The following is a 14,445-nucleotide window of genomic DNA, read 5'->3' on the forward strand; positions in this document are numbered from 1 at the left end:
TGGATATGGATTGTGCTCTTGGGTGGTGGTCCTAGGGTTAGTGTGCCCCAGAGCATGTGTTGGCTGTGGAGAGGGTGCTCTCCTCATAGTTCTGACAACTGCAAAAACCCCAGTGATTTGGGACATAGCTCTCTCCTCTCTGGAAGCAGAGTTCTACTGTGTCAAAGAGCTCAAAAGTCAAGTAATTGGCTAGCAAGATAAACAAGCAGAGGAAGCACAATCAGACCATAGAATCCTGTTTGGGGGACAAAAAGGATCAAAACATGGAACCAGAAGAAGCCAAGAAAATCAGAACTCCTGCACCAAAAGCTTCCAAGAAAAATACGAATTGGTTATGGACCATGGAGGAGTTCAAGAAGGATTTTGAAAATCAAGTAAGGGAAGTAGAGGAAAAATTGGGAAGAGAAATGAGAATGATGCAAGAAAATCATGAAAAGCCAGTCAACGGCCTGCCAAAGGAGACTCCCAAAAAATACTGAAGAAAATAACACCTTAAAAAATATACTAACTCAAATGGCAAAAGAGGCCCAAAAAGCCAATGAGGAGAAGAATGCCTTAAAAAGCTGAATTGACCAGATGGAAAAGGAATTTCAAAAACTCACTAAAGAGAATAATTCCTTCAAAATTAGATTGGAGCAAATGGAAGCCAATGACTTTATGAGAAATCAAGATACTATAAAACAGATCCAAACAAATGAAAAAATAGAAGGCAAAGTGAAATATCTCACTGGAAAAACCACTGACCTGGAAAATAGATCCAGGAGTGATCATTTAAAAATTATTGGACTACCTGGAAGCCATGATCAAAAAAAGAGCCTAGAAATCTTCCTTCAAAAAATTCTCAAGGAAAATTGCCCCTGATATTCTAGAACCAGAGGGCAAAATAGAAATTGAAAGAATTCACAGATTGACTCTTTTTTTTTTTTTGTGATTTGCCCAAATCCACCCAAGTGTTAACACTACTGGGAATCAAATGGGAGCTTGAAATCTGTTCCACAGGCTCCCTAGATATGAAGGAACCCAGTTGTTAGGAAGAATATTAGTGGTAAACTAAGAGAGATATAGTGTGCTGGAACCAGCTCTAACCAGGTTGTGAGGGCCATGGTGAAATTTACAACTCAGAAATCAGGACCTGATTTGTTTAGTTGGCTTAAGAAAGAGTTAATAATGCAGATTAAATTTAAAGGGCATATGCTTAAAATCCTCCCCTCCTAAATATTTACCTGCAAAGCCCAATATTGTTCTATAAACACAGTTTGAGTTCAGCAGGTATGCTCGAGCAGGCTCCAGAAATGAAGTTATCAGCAGACTGGAGGCCTGCTGACTGTAGGCTCACAATAATAGTAAAAACTGGTATTTATATAGAGATTTAAGGTTTGCAAAGTTTTTCCATCTGTTCTCTCATTTAAGCTTTACAATACCCCTGGGGATAGGCCAAGCTTTGGGGCTCACAGAAGCAGGGTGTAGGGAACTGGTCCTGACCAAGAAGTCTGGGTTAACACTGGGAAGACCTTTCAGATCATTGCCACAGTGGCGAAGGAGGAAGGCAGCTGTGTGGGGAGGGAGGGAATCTCAATAAACCATTTAAACACCTAGCTCTGCGGCCAATACCCTGTAAAGGTACTCTGCAGTTAGTATACAGAAGTTTGAGATGTAGGCTGTTAGGAGTTGGAAGACCCGGGTCAGTCCCTGCATTTGACAGAAGGGTAGACTGAAGCTCTAGCTGGGTTTAAAGTGACCAGCTCAATGTGACCGAGCCAGTAAAGAGACAAATCAAGGACAGGAAGCCAGGCAGTCCCCGATTCTAAGGCTGGTTACCCCATCTATGCATAGACTCTGGAGTAATTTGCATTCGAGTTTGGGGAGGGGGGAGGAAAGACAGGGTCTGCCTGGAAGGGAGTTGGGTTGGATTTGGGCAGATTCCACGGTTTTAAGCAGGTAACTCCACCTTCCCTTCTCCACATGCCCGATGTGCCTCAAGGGATGAAAAGGGATCATCGCCTTCTGTGCCCAGCCCCGTCTTTCTGGCTCGGGATGCCCCCCAAACTGGAAGCCATGCCCGAGGCTGGAAGGCTGCCCCGCTGGCCTCCGGAGTAGGATCAATGGGTGGAGGTGGAAGAGGAAAATCAAGGCTGGCTGCCCAGCCAGGGCACCTCAGAACCGCCAGCACTCCCCAAGGGCTGAATGAATGGGCTCACAGATTGCCTCTTGAAAAAGATCCCAAAAAGAAAACTCCTAGGAATATAATAGCCAAATTCAAGAGTTCCCAGGTCAAGAAGAAAATATTATAAGCTGTCAGGAAGAAACAATTTGAGTGTTGTGGAAACACAATCAGGATAACACAAGATCTAGGAGCTTCTATAATAAGGGATCAAAGGACTTGGAATATGATATTGCAGAGGTCAAAGGAGCTAGGACTAAAACCAAGAATCACCTACCCAGCAAAACTGAGTAGAATGCTATTGGGAAAAATATGGTTATTCAATGAAATAGAGGACTTTCAAGCATTCTTTTTTTTTAATTTTTTTAAATTAATATGTTTGTTTCCTTTTAGTTTACAGGATTCAATTCCACAATTCCTTGAGTTTCGCATTTTGTCCCCCTCCTTCCCCTCCCCCCCTGTGGTGGCATACAGTCAAGTATAGGATCTGTAAATACTTTCACATTATACATTAGTCAGGTTATAAGGACAGATTGTACCAGCTGGAATGAAAAATGGTAAAGAGGACATAAAACCAAACAAGAAGGAAAAAAATCAGGTATTTTGCTTCCACCTGGATATAAACTTAGTTCTTTCTAGTTCTTTCTCTGGATGCACATATTTCTCTCCATCATGAGTCTTTTGGGATTGACTTATATCTCTGCATTGCTGAGAAGAGTCCAGTCTATCAAAGTTGGTCATCACACATACGTTGTGTCTGTAATTGTGTACAAATTTCTCCTGGTTCTACTCTTCTCACTCAGTATCAGTTTGTATAAGCCTCTCCAGGTAAATATGAAGACTGTCTGCTCCTCGTTTCTTATAGCACAGTAGTATTCCATAACATGCATATACCACAACTTGTTACTTTCAAGCATTCTTGATGAAAAAACCTGAGCTGAACAGAAAATTTGGCTTTCAAATGCAAGAAGCAAGAGAAACATGAGAAGGTAAACAGGAAAAAGAAATCATAAGGAATAAAGTTGAACTATTTTCATTCCTACATGGAAAGATGATAATAACTCATGAGACTTTTCTCAGTATGAGGCTAGTTGAAGGGAATATATATGTATATATATATATGTATACACACATATATATGTGTGTATAAATACATATGTGAGTGTGTGTATATGCATGTACATGTATACATAGACAGAGGGCACAGGATCAGTTGAATAGGAAGGGATGATATATGAAAAATAAAATTAAGAGGTGAAAGAAGAATATAATGAGAGAAGGAGAAAGGGAGAGATAGAATAGGGTAAATTATCTCATAAAAAAGGCAAGAGAAAACTGTTATAATGGGGGAGAAGAGCAGGAAGGTGAAAGGGAATGGGTCAAACTTACTCTCATTGAATTTGGCTTAAGGATGGAATAACATACACACTCATTTGGGTATCTTACCCTACAGGAAAGTAGGGGGAAATGGAATAAGAGGGGGGATGACAGAATGGAGGACAGATTGGGGGAGAGGATAGTCAGAAGCACACATTTTTGAAAAGGGACAGGGTTAAAGTAGAAAACAGAATAAGTGGGGGGCAGAAGAGGATGGAGGGAAATAAAGTCTTTCACAATATGTCTACTATGGAAATGTTTTGCATAACTATACATGTACAACCTATATTGAATTGCTTGTCTTCCCAGTGGGGGTGGGTGAAGAGGGAAGAAGGGAAAGAATCTGGAAATCAAAATTTTAAAAACAAATGTTAAAAAAAATTATTTTTTATATGCAACTGGGAAGTAAGCTATACAGACACTGGGGTACAGAAGTTTATCTTGCCCTACTAGAAATTTAGAGGGGGTAAAGGGAAGGATATAAGAAAGAGCAGATTGGGGGAAGGGGTATTCAGTAGGCTCTTTATTTTGGGGTGGGTGGTAGGGGAAAGACAGGGAGAAATGTGTAACTCAAAATCTTGTGGAAATGAATGTTGAAAACTAAAAATAAATAAATAAAAGGTTTTTTAAAAATTAAATGTCTACTCTGATCCCTTGTTGGGGTATAGAAGTGATCCTGAGTTCTTAAGACTATGTCAACAATCACTAACTTTGTGAACCTGGGCTTAATGTAAGCTCATTTTTGTAGGCTCACTGAAAGTATCTTCAGGACAATTTTAGAAGCAGACAAGGTGATGGGGTGATATGTATCAAATGGTTTAATTTCTTGAATGTATGAGTGAAGAAAGCATTTATTAAGTGCTTGCTTTGTGCGGGGCACTATGCTAAGCTCTGGAGGATAAAAACAAAATAAGATAGTCCTTGTTCTTACTGAGTTCACATTTTATAGGGGAATATAACATATATGGAAGTTTTCATCTGCAAGTCAGATTTCTTCTACTAGGTCTCTATATTTTCAAAAATTTTCATTCCATGAAGCCTGAAGATTATGAATAGTTGGTATTTGTTTTTCAGTCAGTTGTGTCCAACTCTGACCGACCCCATTTGGGATTTTCTTAGCAAAGATACTTGAGTGGTTTGCCATTTCCTTTGCTAGTTCATTTTACTGATGAGGAAACTGAGGCAAACAGGTTAAATGATTTGCCCAGGTTAGTGTCTGAGGCCACATTTGAATTCATGAAAAAATGAGTCTTCCTGATTCCAGGCCTGGCACTCTATCCCCTGTGCCACCTAGCTGCCGAATAGTCATTATCTATTAATAATAATAATAATAATAATGTCACCTTGTCAATTTTTGTTGTTGTTCAGTCGGATCTGACTTCATAACCCTATTTGGAGTCTCCTTGGCAGAGATACTGAATGATTTGCCATTTCCTTCTCCAGCTCATTTTAGGCACATAAGTCACTTAACCACTCTGCCTCAGTTTACCCATCTGTAAAATGAGTATAACAGTAGCACCTACCTCCCAGGTGTTTTGTTGAGGATCAAATGAGAATAATAATTATAAAACACTTAACACAGTGCCAAACATATAAGAAATACAATATAAATGTTAGCTATTGTTATTATTATTAGTATTATTAGGGGGCAGTAATGGTGGTGCAATTGACAGATTGCTGGCCCTGGAGTGAGAAGGACTCATCTTTCTTTTTTTTTTTTAAAGCAATTGGGGTTACGTAACTTGCTCAAGGTTACACAGCCAGTTATTTCTGGGTGTGGTGCCAAGTATCAGAGCCCAGATTCGAACCCAGGCCATCCCAACTCTGGGGCCAGTGCTCTTACTCACTGTGCCACCTGGCCGCCCCTAAGCAATTGGGGTTAAGTAACTTGCTCAAGGTTACACAGCCAGGTGTTTTTTGGATGGGTGCTAAGTGTCTGAGCTCAGATTTGATCCCAGGTCATCCCAACTCTGGGACCAGTGCTCTTACTTGCTGTGCTACCTGGCCGCCCCTAGACATCTTTCTAAGTTCAAATCCAACCCCAGACTCTTACTAGCTGTGCGACTCTGGGCAAGTCATTTCACCCTGTTTGCCTCAGTTTCCTCATCTATAAAAACGAGCTGGAGAAGGAAATGGCAAACCACTCTAGTATCTTTGCCAAGAAAACCCCAAATGGGGTCAGGAAAAATCAGATGCAACTGACTGAACAACAAACCACTCCAGTCTCTTTGCCAAGAAAATCCTAGAGCCACAAAGACTCTATGTCTGAACTGAAATTATTAAGTATTCAGAAGCTTTTCACTAGACGATTAGCTATCAGGTAATACTTTTTTTTTTTTTTTGCCAAAGTGATTCATGAAGCCAGTCAACAAAAGTATATGACCTCCTCCTTGAGGCCTTTCCTAATTCATCATTTGGCTATATTTTGTACAATCCTATGTAAGCTATTTGAGGGAGGGACTATTTCATTTATGTCTTTATATCCCAGTGGTATGTAGTAGACCCTTAAAAATTCTTTTAGTTGACTAATACAAAGTATAAAGAAGATATGATTTCTTTAGGTGGTGCTAGTATCTAAATATAATACTGAAGTTTAAGCAGGTCATTAAAAATGAATCTTGAAACTGTATCAAATGGTAACATCCAAGAAACACTCTATATTCTGAAAACATGTTCTTTTGTTTTTCATTTCAGAAACTAGAATGAGCCGTAGCATTCCTGTTGAGGTGGATGAATCTGAACCGTACCCAATTCAGGTGATGAAACCATTCTCAGAATATTCAGTGGAAGGGGAATTTGAACCACCTGGCCCAAATCATGGCAGTATGGTACACAGTGGTTCATACCCACCTGAAGCCGCCTACCCTCCTCCAGCAGACCCTTCCTCCTCCAGTAAAGCCCAACAGCTCACAAACCACAACCATCTTGTAGAACATGGGGACAGATGTCTGCGTAATAAGATACTGGAGGAGTGTGAATACAGCTTCTGGAGGAGACACCCAGATCCTGGGAAAGATTTCCCTTCTAGTTCCTCAGCTGCCAATGAGTCAGTTGTTGGAGCACTTCCTCCTGAACATTCGTTTTCACTTATGGAAAAATGCAATCAGCCACTGGGATCTCAGCTTTCAGCAGTTTCTCCTGACACTGGTCATGACTCAGGCAAATCAGACCAAAGTTTGCCTAATGCATCAGCAGACTCCCCTGGCAGGAGCCAAGAAAATGTGCCTCGACACCAGCCCCCTGGGAACCGAGGGCCACTGGATTTGCCCACAGTAGACACTGGGTATGACTCCCAGCCTCAGGATGTCCTGGGTATCAGGCAGCTAGAAAGGCCCCTGCCCCTAACATCAGTGTGCTACCCCCAAGATTTCCCCAGGCCTCTTAGGTCCAGAGAATTTGTCCAGGTTGGACCTCAGAGGTACCCAGGATGTGGACAGATGCTGCCTCCTGATCTTTCTCTACATCCTCAGTGGAACTGTCAGTACTATGGCCCAGGAGAGGCAGATCACCATGTTCTGTGTAAGTCCCACTTTGATTATATCAAACACCCCACACTGTGTTGTGCTACTGAATGATGGCATCCCATTATCACTTTCTTTCATGCTGATTAATCTGGACAATGAAAAATGCAGGGAAAGCATCTGATTTTCCTTATATACTATCCATAGGCTGGTAGTTTTGGCCGTGTTGTTATGGTTGTTTTAAGCTTTTCCAAGGCCAGTCGCATTTACAGCTTCCTTGGATCAGTCACTCAGTAAGTATTTATTAAGCTCCTACTATGTTGGTCATTTTGCTAGGTGTTGAGGACACAAATACAGAAATGATTGCACATTACGTTCTTTTATTTTTTGCTTTTTGGAGGGGGGAAGGTAGGGCAATTGGGGTTAAGTGACTTGCCCAAGGTCACAAGGCTAGTTTTGTGTTAAGTGTCTGAGGCTGGATTTGAACTTGGGTCCTCTTGACTCCAGGGCCAGTGCTCTATTCACTGCACTACCTAGTTGCCCCTGCACATTACATTCTAATGAGGGAGACAATAGCTATAAGGAAATGGTAAACAGGGGAAGGATATTTTGGTCTCAGAAATCACATAAATGGTGAATGGAGCCATAGGGCAATAGATTGCCTTTCAAGTAGAAATGGCATTCGAATTAAATATTGTTCAATATTTCAGAGCAAGTTCAGCATTTCAGAAAAAAATTATTGTTCAATATTGATCAGAGCAAGAGCCAAGGCTGGAAGGATGGGAGGAAGGACATACATGGAAGCAGGACAGATGACAAAATGCCCAAAATGGATAGAAAGTCTAGTAGGTGGCTGAATGGGATGTAAAACATGGTCTAGGACCAACTAGATATAGTAGACTGAGGTGGGTTTTCCCTCATTCAATCACCAACCAACCAATCAACAAGCATTATTCTGTGCCAGGCATTAAGCTAAGTACTAGGGATACAAAGAAAGTCAAAAAGCCCCTTTCTCAAAGTGCTTACATTTAATGGGGGAAATAACGTGTATATAAAGACACTTACCAGATACATACAGAGCAAATGGAAAGTAACCTTAGACGGGATGGCTCTAGGGGCTAACGGGACTAGGAAAGGCCTCATAAAGGAGATGGCTTTAGCTGAGTATTAAAAAATGACAGGCATTCTAAGAGGCAGGAAGGAGGGTAATATTTCAACCAGGTCAACTCAGGCCCAGGCCAAAGACCCACAATTAAGTGGTTTCCAGCATGTCTGGGAGGAGGAAGGATGCTCCCCTTTCCTAGAGATTCAACTCAACAAGCTTCACTGACTGTCTATTCTGTGCTGAGCACTGTGCTAGGCCCTGGGGATACAAAGACAAAACCAGAACAGTGCCTGTCTTCAAGGAGCTTATATTCCTTTAGGGATTTAATTTTATTGAAACGTGCCTAAAGCCAGAAGGTTACATTGTGAACTTCTAGAACCTTCCTCCAACCTATTTATCAAGATCCTGGGCTCCTGTCTTTTTCTACATTTATGTCTAACTGACTTCCACACTTCTGTACTGCTTCCTTAGCATAGAATAATGTTGGCAAGTTAGCAGAACAGGGCATTCCTGGTTAAACAAGCCTGTCTTGGGGCACCTATGATTTCTCTGAACCATTCCTAAGACAAATGGAAAGCAATTTCAAGTGAGAGATAAGTTGTTTTTCCAACAAGCCCTGCCCTGCATGGCATTTCATATTTTATAAGTAGCCTTCCCTTTGTGCCTGGGTCATTTGGGAAGTTTGATCCTGCCTCGGGCTATAATTTTCACCCCCATTCTCAGAACTGTACATTACTATTCCTTCTTGATGAGATCCCTAACTAGCCTGTCTAGCCTCCTATCTCCTCAAATTCTCACCACAGCCATTCATCATGGGAAGCTTCCAGGCAACTGCTGCTCTTTCTTTCTTTTCTGGAATGCTTTATTCAATTCCTAGCACTGTCCTCTGTTGGTGGAAGGGGGTGACATTTTCAGAGAGAAGGGCCCAACGTAGTTCTTGGTTTTTAAAAGGTTTTTGCTGAGGCCACTGGGATTTGAAAGGCAATACAGGGTTTACGTAATGTACATCAAGGAGCAAGAGGTGCCCTCCTTTCCATTTTCAGGTGAGCTGAAATTATAAAACTAACAATGACTGATGCCACGTTTCCTGTGACTAGAATGTTTTTTTCTCCTGTGTTTACCGTTTGAATTTCTTGTCATCCCTTTTAAGCCCAGTTCAGACAGACTTTTTGAAGCAGCTTGGTCCAATGAATGGAAAGAGGCCTGGCTCTGAAGTCAGAGGACATGGGTTCCATCCACTCCCATCTCTTATACTTAGTGCCAGAATGACCTTGAACACATCACCCTAGTTTCACTGGGTTCCAGTTCTCTCATCAGTAAAGTAAGGGTTAGATAAGATGGCTTCTAAGAATCCTTTGAGCTCTAGATCTAAACTTCCACTGATCTTCCTAACACATAGCAGACACTTAACAAAATGTTTATTTATTGCCTTACCCCCAGTACATACACATATGCCTCTCACAGACTTTTGCTTTGTTCCTTTGCCTTTACCCACTTAACTTGTAGAGGATGACTGTCTATGTGGATCTCTTACTTATTCTGTAAACCTGGAAGCTCTCAGAGGGCAGGAATCATGTCTTTTCTAAATTTTGTATCTACCCTAAGGTCTAGTACATCTTCTATAGTCAGGCTTAGTAAATGTTTAATGAGTTTAGCTGAACCAAAGTGGTATCGTTTGAGAGGGTCTGAGACAACTTTCCCACAAATGAAGTATCCAGACCTATCACCTCTATGGCTAAAGATTGCTCCTTTAGTATTTTATTTCCAGTTAAGCATTGTCCTTGCAGTTATTCACCTTTGAAATACAAAAGACCCATTCTTTGGAGCAGTAACATAGTAACTATAGCATGAATGAGTTAGCCAGTTTACTTTCTTCCCTGTACCACACCTGAGATACCACCGAGCACATCACCTGCAAGGTAAAGATGGTGATGGGTAGCAGGGAGAAGGCCTAGGAAGGACAGGTGGAACAAAAGACAGATGTTTTTGCTGAAGCACCCCTGCCTAGAGCTAGTCCTGCTTTCAAAGGCTGTGTAGCCAGTCTGGGAGGCCAGTCTGTGTCCACAGCAGAGGAGGCTGGGCATGCTTCTGGGGCAGTGTCAGTATATTTCAGAGGGCTCTGCCTCATGGGCTTTCCTCACACTCTCACCCTCATACTTGGATACTAAAATCTCTGTAAATGCTGAATTACTTATAGATTGCTAACAAAGCCACTTCAAAAAAGAAACTATTTGCTTGAAGGGTACTCATACTTCAAACCATGGATACTGATGTCCCTCTGCTCTAGAAAAGCAGTTCTTACCTCACTCCCCAGTGAAAATATAGATAAATGATCACTTTGCATATGTATGGAATATTTTATCATTTTGTAATGAGTAGCACAAAACAGTTAAATTTTTTTTGGAACTTTTGTCAAAAATGGTTTCAGACAGGGTAAAACTGGAAAGGAAACAAAAGAAGGCCCCCCCCGCCCCAACCAAAAGCAAAACAGTGATGATGGTCCAAACTCTGACTTGAAGGATAGCATTTAAGGCCTCCACTGATGTAGGACTGAGCCAAGATAGTGGATGGGCAGTCAAAGAATTTCTCAGAAAACAAACAGGCAACATGATCTATATATTAACAGCACTTAAATAGCATTTTAAGGTTTATATAGCATTTCACAAATATTACCTATTTATTCCCACAACTCTGTGAAGTAGGTACTATTGCTACCCCCATTTTACAGATGAGGAAACTGAGGCAGAGAGCAGTTAAGCAACTTGCCCAGGGTTATACAGCTAGGAAATGTCTGAGGTTAAATTTGAACTCAGGTTTTCCTAACTTCAGGTCCAGCATTCAAGCAGTGCTCCTATGTGCACTATGGAATCTTTATTATGGGGCTCTAGAATGACTTCGCAAAGGAGAATGAATAAAACAAAAATGATTATCACATACAGAGGTACTCTGAGGCTCAAATGAGATATTGGATGCAAATCATAAAGTTCTATATAACCACCTACCAGCAGCCTCTAGTCACCAGGCCTCAATTTTGGTGATAACTTCATTCCCTGAGTTTTCTAATGAACTCCTGCTGAACTCAAGCTATGTCAGTAGTGCTGGTACATGCTTAATAAGATGTGTGCACTCATACTTTTAATTTTAATCTGCATTATTAACACTTTATTAAATTTAGACACTTGATAAAACAAATCAAGCTGTGATTTATGGGGATGGGGGATTTCTGAGATGCAAATGCTTTCACTGAACATTTAGCATTGGGCTCTGGTTGGGGGTTAGAGCTGGTTCCAGCACACCCTTGCCATGCCTACAAATCACCCACTCCTAAAGAGAGTCATTACATGATGGAACATAAACATTATCAGAGAAAGTAAACAGGATAGAAGAAATAAGATGGAAAAGAGTTGTCTAGAGCTATGCACAGCTGCTCACAGCTGTGAGAGTTCCTGCAATAGTTTATATGGACCATTTTTTTTTCTGTCCTATCTAAACTAAGTGTTTTATATTTGGGAAGGAAGACTTGAAAATAATTTTCCATTTTTCTTTCTTTTGCACTATATTTAATAAAGAAGGTAAACACTGACTCATAATGTAAAACCCTACGTTTAACTTTTGGTTTACAAATGTTAAACTACAGTGTGGTGTAGTGGAAAGATTGCAAGACTTAACAGCACAGGAGGCCTGAGTTCACCTAGCTCCACCACTTAGTAGTAATTACACAGTGTGCAAGTCACTTAATTTCTCTGAGCTTCAGGTTTTTTCACCTATAAAATGGGAATAATAGTATTTGGACTATCTGCCTCTCAAATCTGTTTTGGGGAAAGTGTTTTATAGCCTTAAAATGCTATAAAAAATGTGAATTGATGAAAGCACAAGACTATTAGTCTGCTGCCCAAACAAATCAAGGGATTGTTACATCTAGGATCATGGACTTAGGTTGGAAGGGACATTAGAGGCCTTTAAGTCCAAGGCCTTCATTTTATAGAGGAAGAAATTGACTTCCAGAGAGCTTGTGACTTCCCAGGTCACAGAGATAGTAAGTGTCTGAGGCAGAATTTGAAATCAGGTCTTCCTGACTCAAGTCCAACACTTTATTCACTATGTTACCTAGCAGTTACCCTGTCTACTGCTGGCCTAGCAACTATAGACATCTTAGCATTGTCTTCTCTATAGCTTTAAGCAATTAAAAATGTCAATACAGGGGTGGCTAGGTGGCGCAGTGAATAGAGTACCTACTGGCCCTGGAGTCAGGAGGACCTGAGTTCAAATCCAGCCTCAGACACTTAACAAAAACTAGCCATGTGACCTTGGGCAAGTCACTTAACCCCAATTGCCCTCCCAAAAAAATGTCAATACCTCTATATATGTCTCTGATCTCTTCTCTAAGCTTTCAACACTCTTTCTCTTAGTGACCTTATCAACTCTCAAGGTTTAATTACTGTCTTTATACAGATGAATCCCAAATCTGTCTCTCCAGTCCTAGTCTCTCTCCTGAACTCCAATCACATGTACATCACCAGCTACTTACATGTAGAACTGGATGGCCCATGGTTATCTAAAATTCAACATGTCCAAAACAGAACTCTTTCTTTCTCTTAATTGTGTGTGTATGTCTGTCTGTTTGCCTGTCTGTGATGGACCCCTTTGGCAGTCTGGTGGAGCCTGTGGACCCCTTTTCAACAATAAGGTCTTTTAATGCATAAAATGAAACATATAGTATTACAAAGGAAAGCAATTACGTTGAAATAAAAATGTAATTTTTTTTCCCATCCAGGTTGACCAGGCCCCAGGTTAAGAACCCTTCCCCTAACTCTACTCTTCTCCCTAACTTCCTTATTTCTTTCAAAAGTACCACTTGTTCTAGCGCCATGTTCTTCTAGGCATCCACGTTACAACCTTAGTCATCCTCAGCTTCTCATTCTTCCTTCTAATCTACAAATCATCTGTCAACTCTTGTTGATTTTACCTCTGTATCTTTCACATCTATTCCCATCTCTGAAATGAAAAGAGCACCACCCTTGTCTGAACCCCCATCACTTTTCACCTGGATTACTGCAGTAACCTAACTGGTTTTTCTGCTTTAAGTGTCCCCCATCCCCAGTCCATTCTCCACACAGCTGTCAAAGAGATTTTACTGAAGGGAAGATCAGATCATAGCATTCTCCTACTCAATAAATGCCAGTGACTGGCTGCATGTTGATTCTAGAGTAAAATACAAATTCCTCTTTTTGGCATGGAGAGTTCTTCACAACCTGGACCAAATCTAGCTAGTCACAGCTCTGGCTGCTTCCGCCTCTGTCTCTCTCCTTTTTTTTCTCTCTCTTCTCTGCTCCTCTCCCCTCTCTGCCCCCCCCATCCTTCTCCCCTCTTCTATCTCCTCTTCTTTCTGTCTCTACTTTTCTTTCTCTGTCTCTCTCCTTTTCTGTCTCTTCTCTCCCCTCCCCCCCTTCTCTCTTTCTCTGCTCTCTCTCCTTTCCTTTTTAATTGATGTACCCTCCCTTCCCTCACCTCCAAAGCACATCCTTGGTAAGTCTTATTCTGCTCTTTCTTTTCTTTGCTCTCACTAAGCACCTATCCTGTGGCCGGTTCCCAAAGGGCGTTCGCTCTTAACTTGCTGTAATGGTTGGTAGAATGCGATAAGTTAATCCTCACTGAAATGTTAGTTCATAATATATTACAATTTAAGGTGTTTACATTTTCCCAGGATTCTCTTAAAGACCAGAAAGCCTTTAAGACCCATGGGAATAAACGTCTAATAGTGAAATTCCAGGCATGGTGACAAATCAGTAGAGAAAATAGTAGAGAGAAGTGTAGGGAGGAGGCCCAGAAGGAAGCTTACTAGTGTCCTTCAAATTATATCAGATAGAATTATAGCATTTTAAAAGCTATGAGACCTTGTTGTTGTTTACTCCTCCATGATCCTATTTTGGGGTTTTCTTGGCAAAAGTACTGGAGTGGCTTACCATTTTCTTCTCCAGCCCATTTTATAGATGAGAAAACTGAGGCAAATAGGGTTAAGCAACTTACCCAGGATTACACAGCCAATAAGCATCTGAAGCCAGATTTGAACTTCAGAAGAGCAGTTTTCCTGACTCCAGGCCCAGCACTCTATCCACTGCACCACTAGCCACCCCATATGGGACCTTGTCAGTTATCTAGTCCAAATCTCCTCATTTGAAAGATGAGGAAACTGAGGCCCAGAGAGCTACAAGGTTACACAGCTAGTTATTAGCAGTAAAAAATAGAACCCAGTTTCCTAGCTCCCAGGTCAGGGAAGCAATTGTTTATTGGTTAGGTCACTCTTGAATTTGTCCATGTTGTAGCAATGATATCCGAAGCAC

The 14,445-nt window shown here is 41.1% G+C and overlaps 1 protein-coding gene across 2 annotated transcripts in view; it reads left to right on the top strand.

Moving 5' to 3' along the window:
- TRAF3IP2 (TRAF3 interacting protein 2) overlaps positions 1-14,445 on the top strand; it is a 72,282-nt gene that overhangs the window by 24,265 nt on the left and 33,572 nt on the right. For both annotated transcript variants that reach the window (XM_069077035.1, XM_069077036.1), the window contains one exon: positions 6,233-7,057. In XM_069077035.1, coding sequence (XP_068933136.1) covers positions 6,233-7,057 — 825 coding nt within the window. The remainder of the gene's footprint in view (positions 1-6,232; positions 7,058-14,445) is intronic.

Source organism: Petaurus breviceps, unplaced genomic scaffold (genome assembly GCF_028583685.1).
Source record: "Petaurus breviceps papuanus isolate PSGF00001 unplaced genomic scaffold, PetGlider_PUasm1.0 90977, whole genome shotgun sequence".
In the NCBI taxonomy this organism is placed as follows: domain Eukaryota; kingdom Metazoa; phylum Chordata; class Mammalia; order Diprotodontia; family Petauridae; genus Petaurus; species Petaurus breviceps.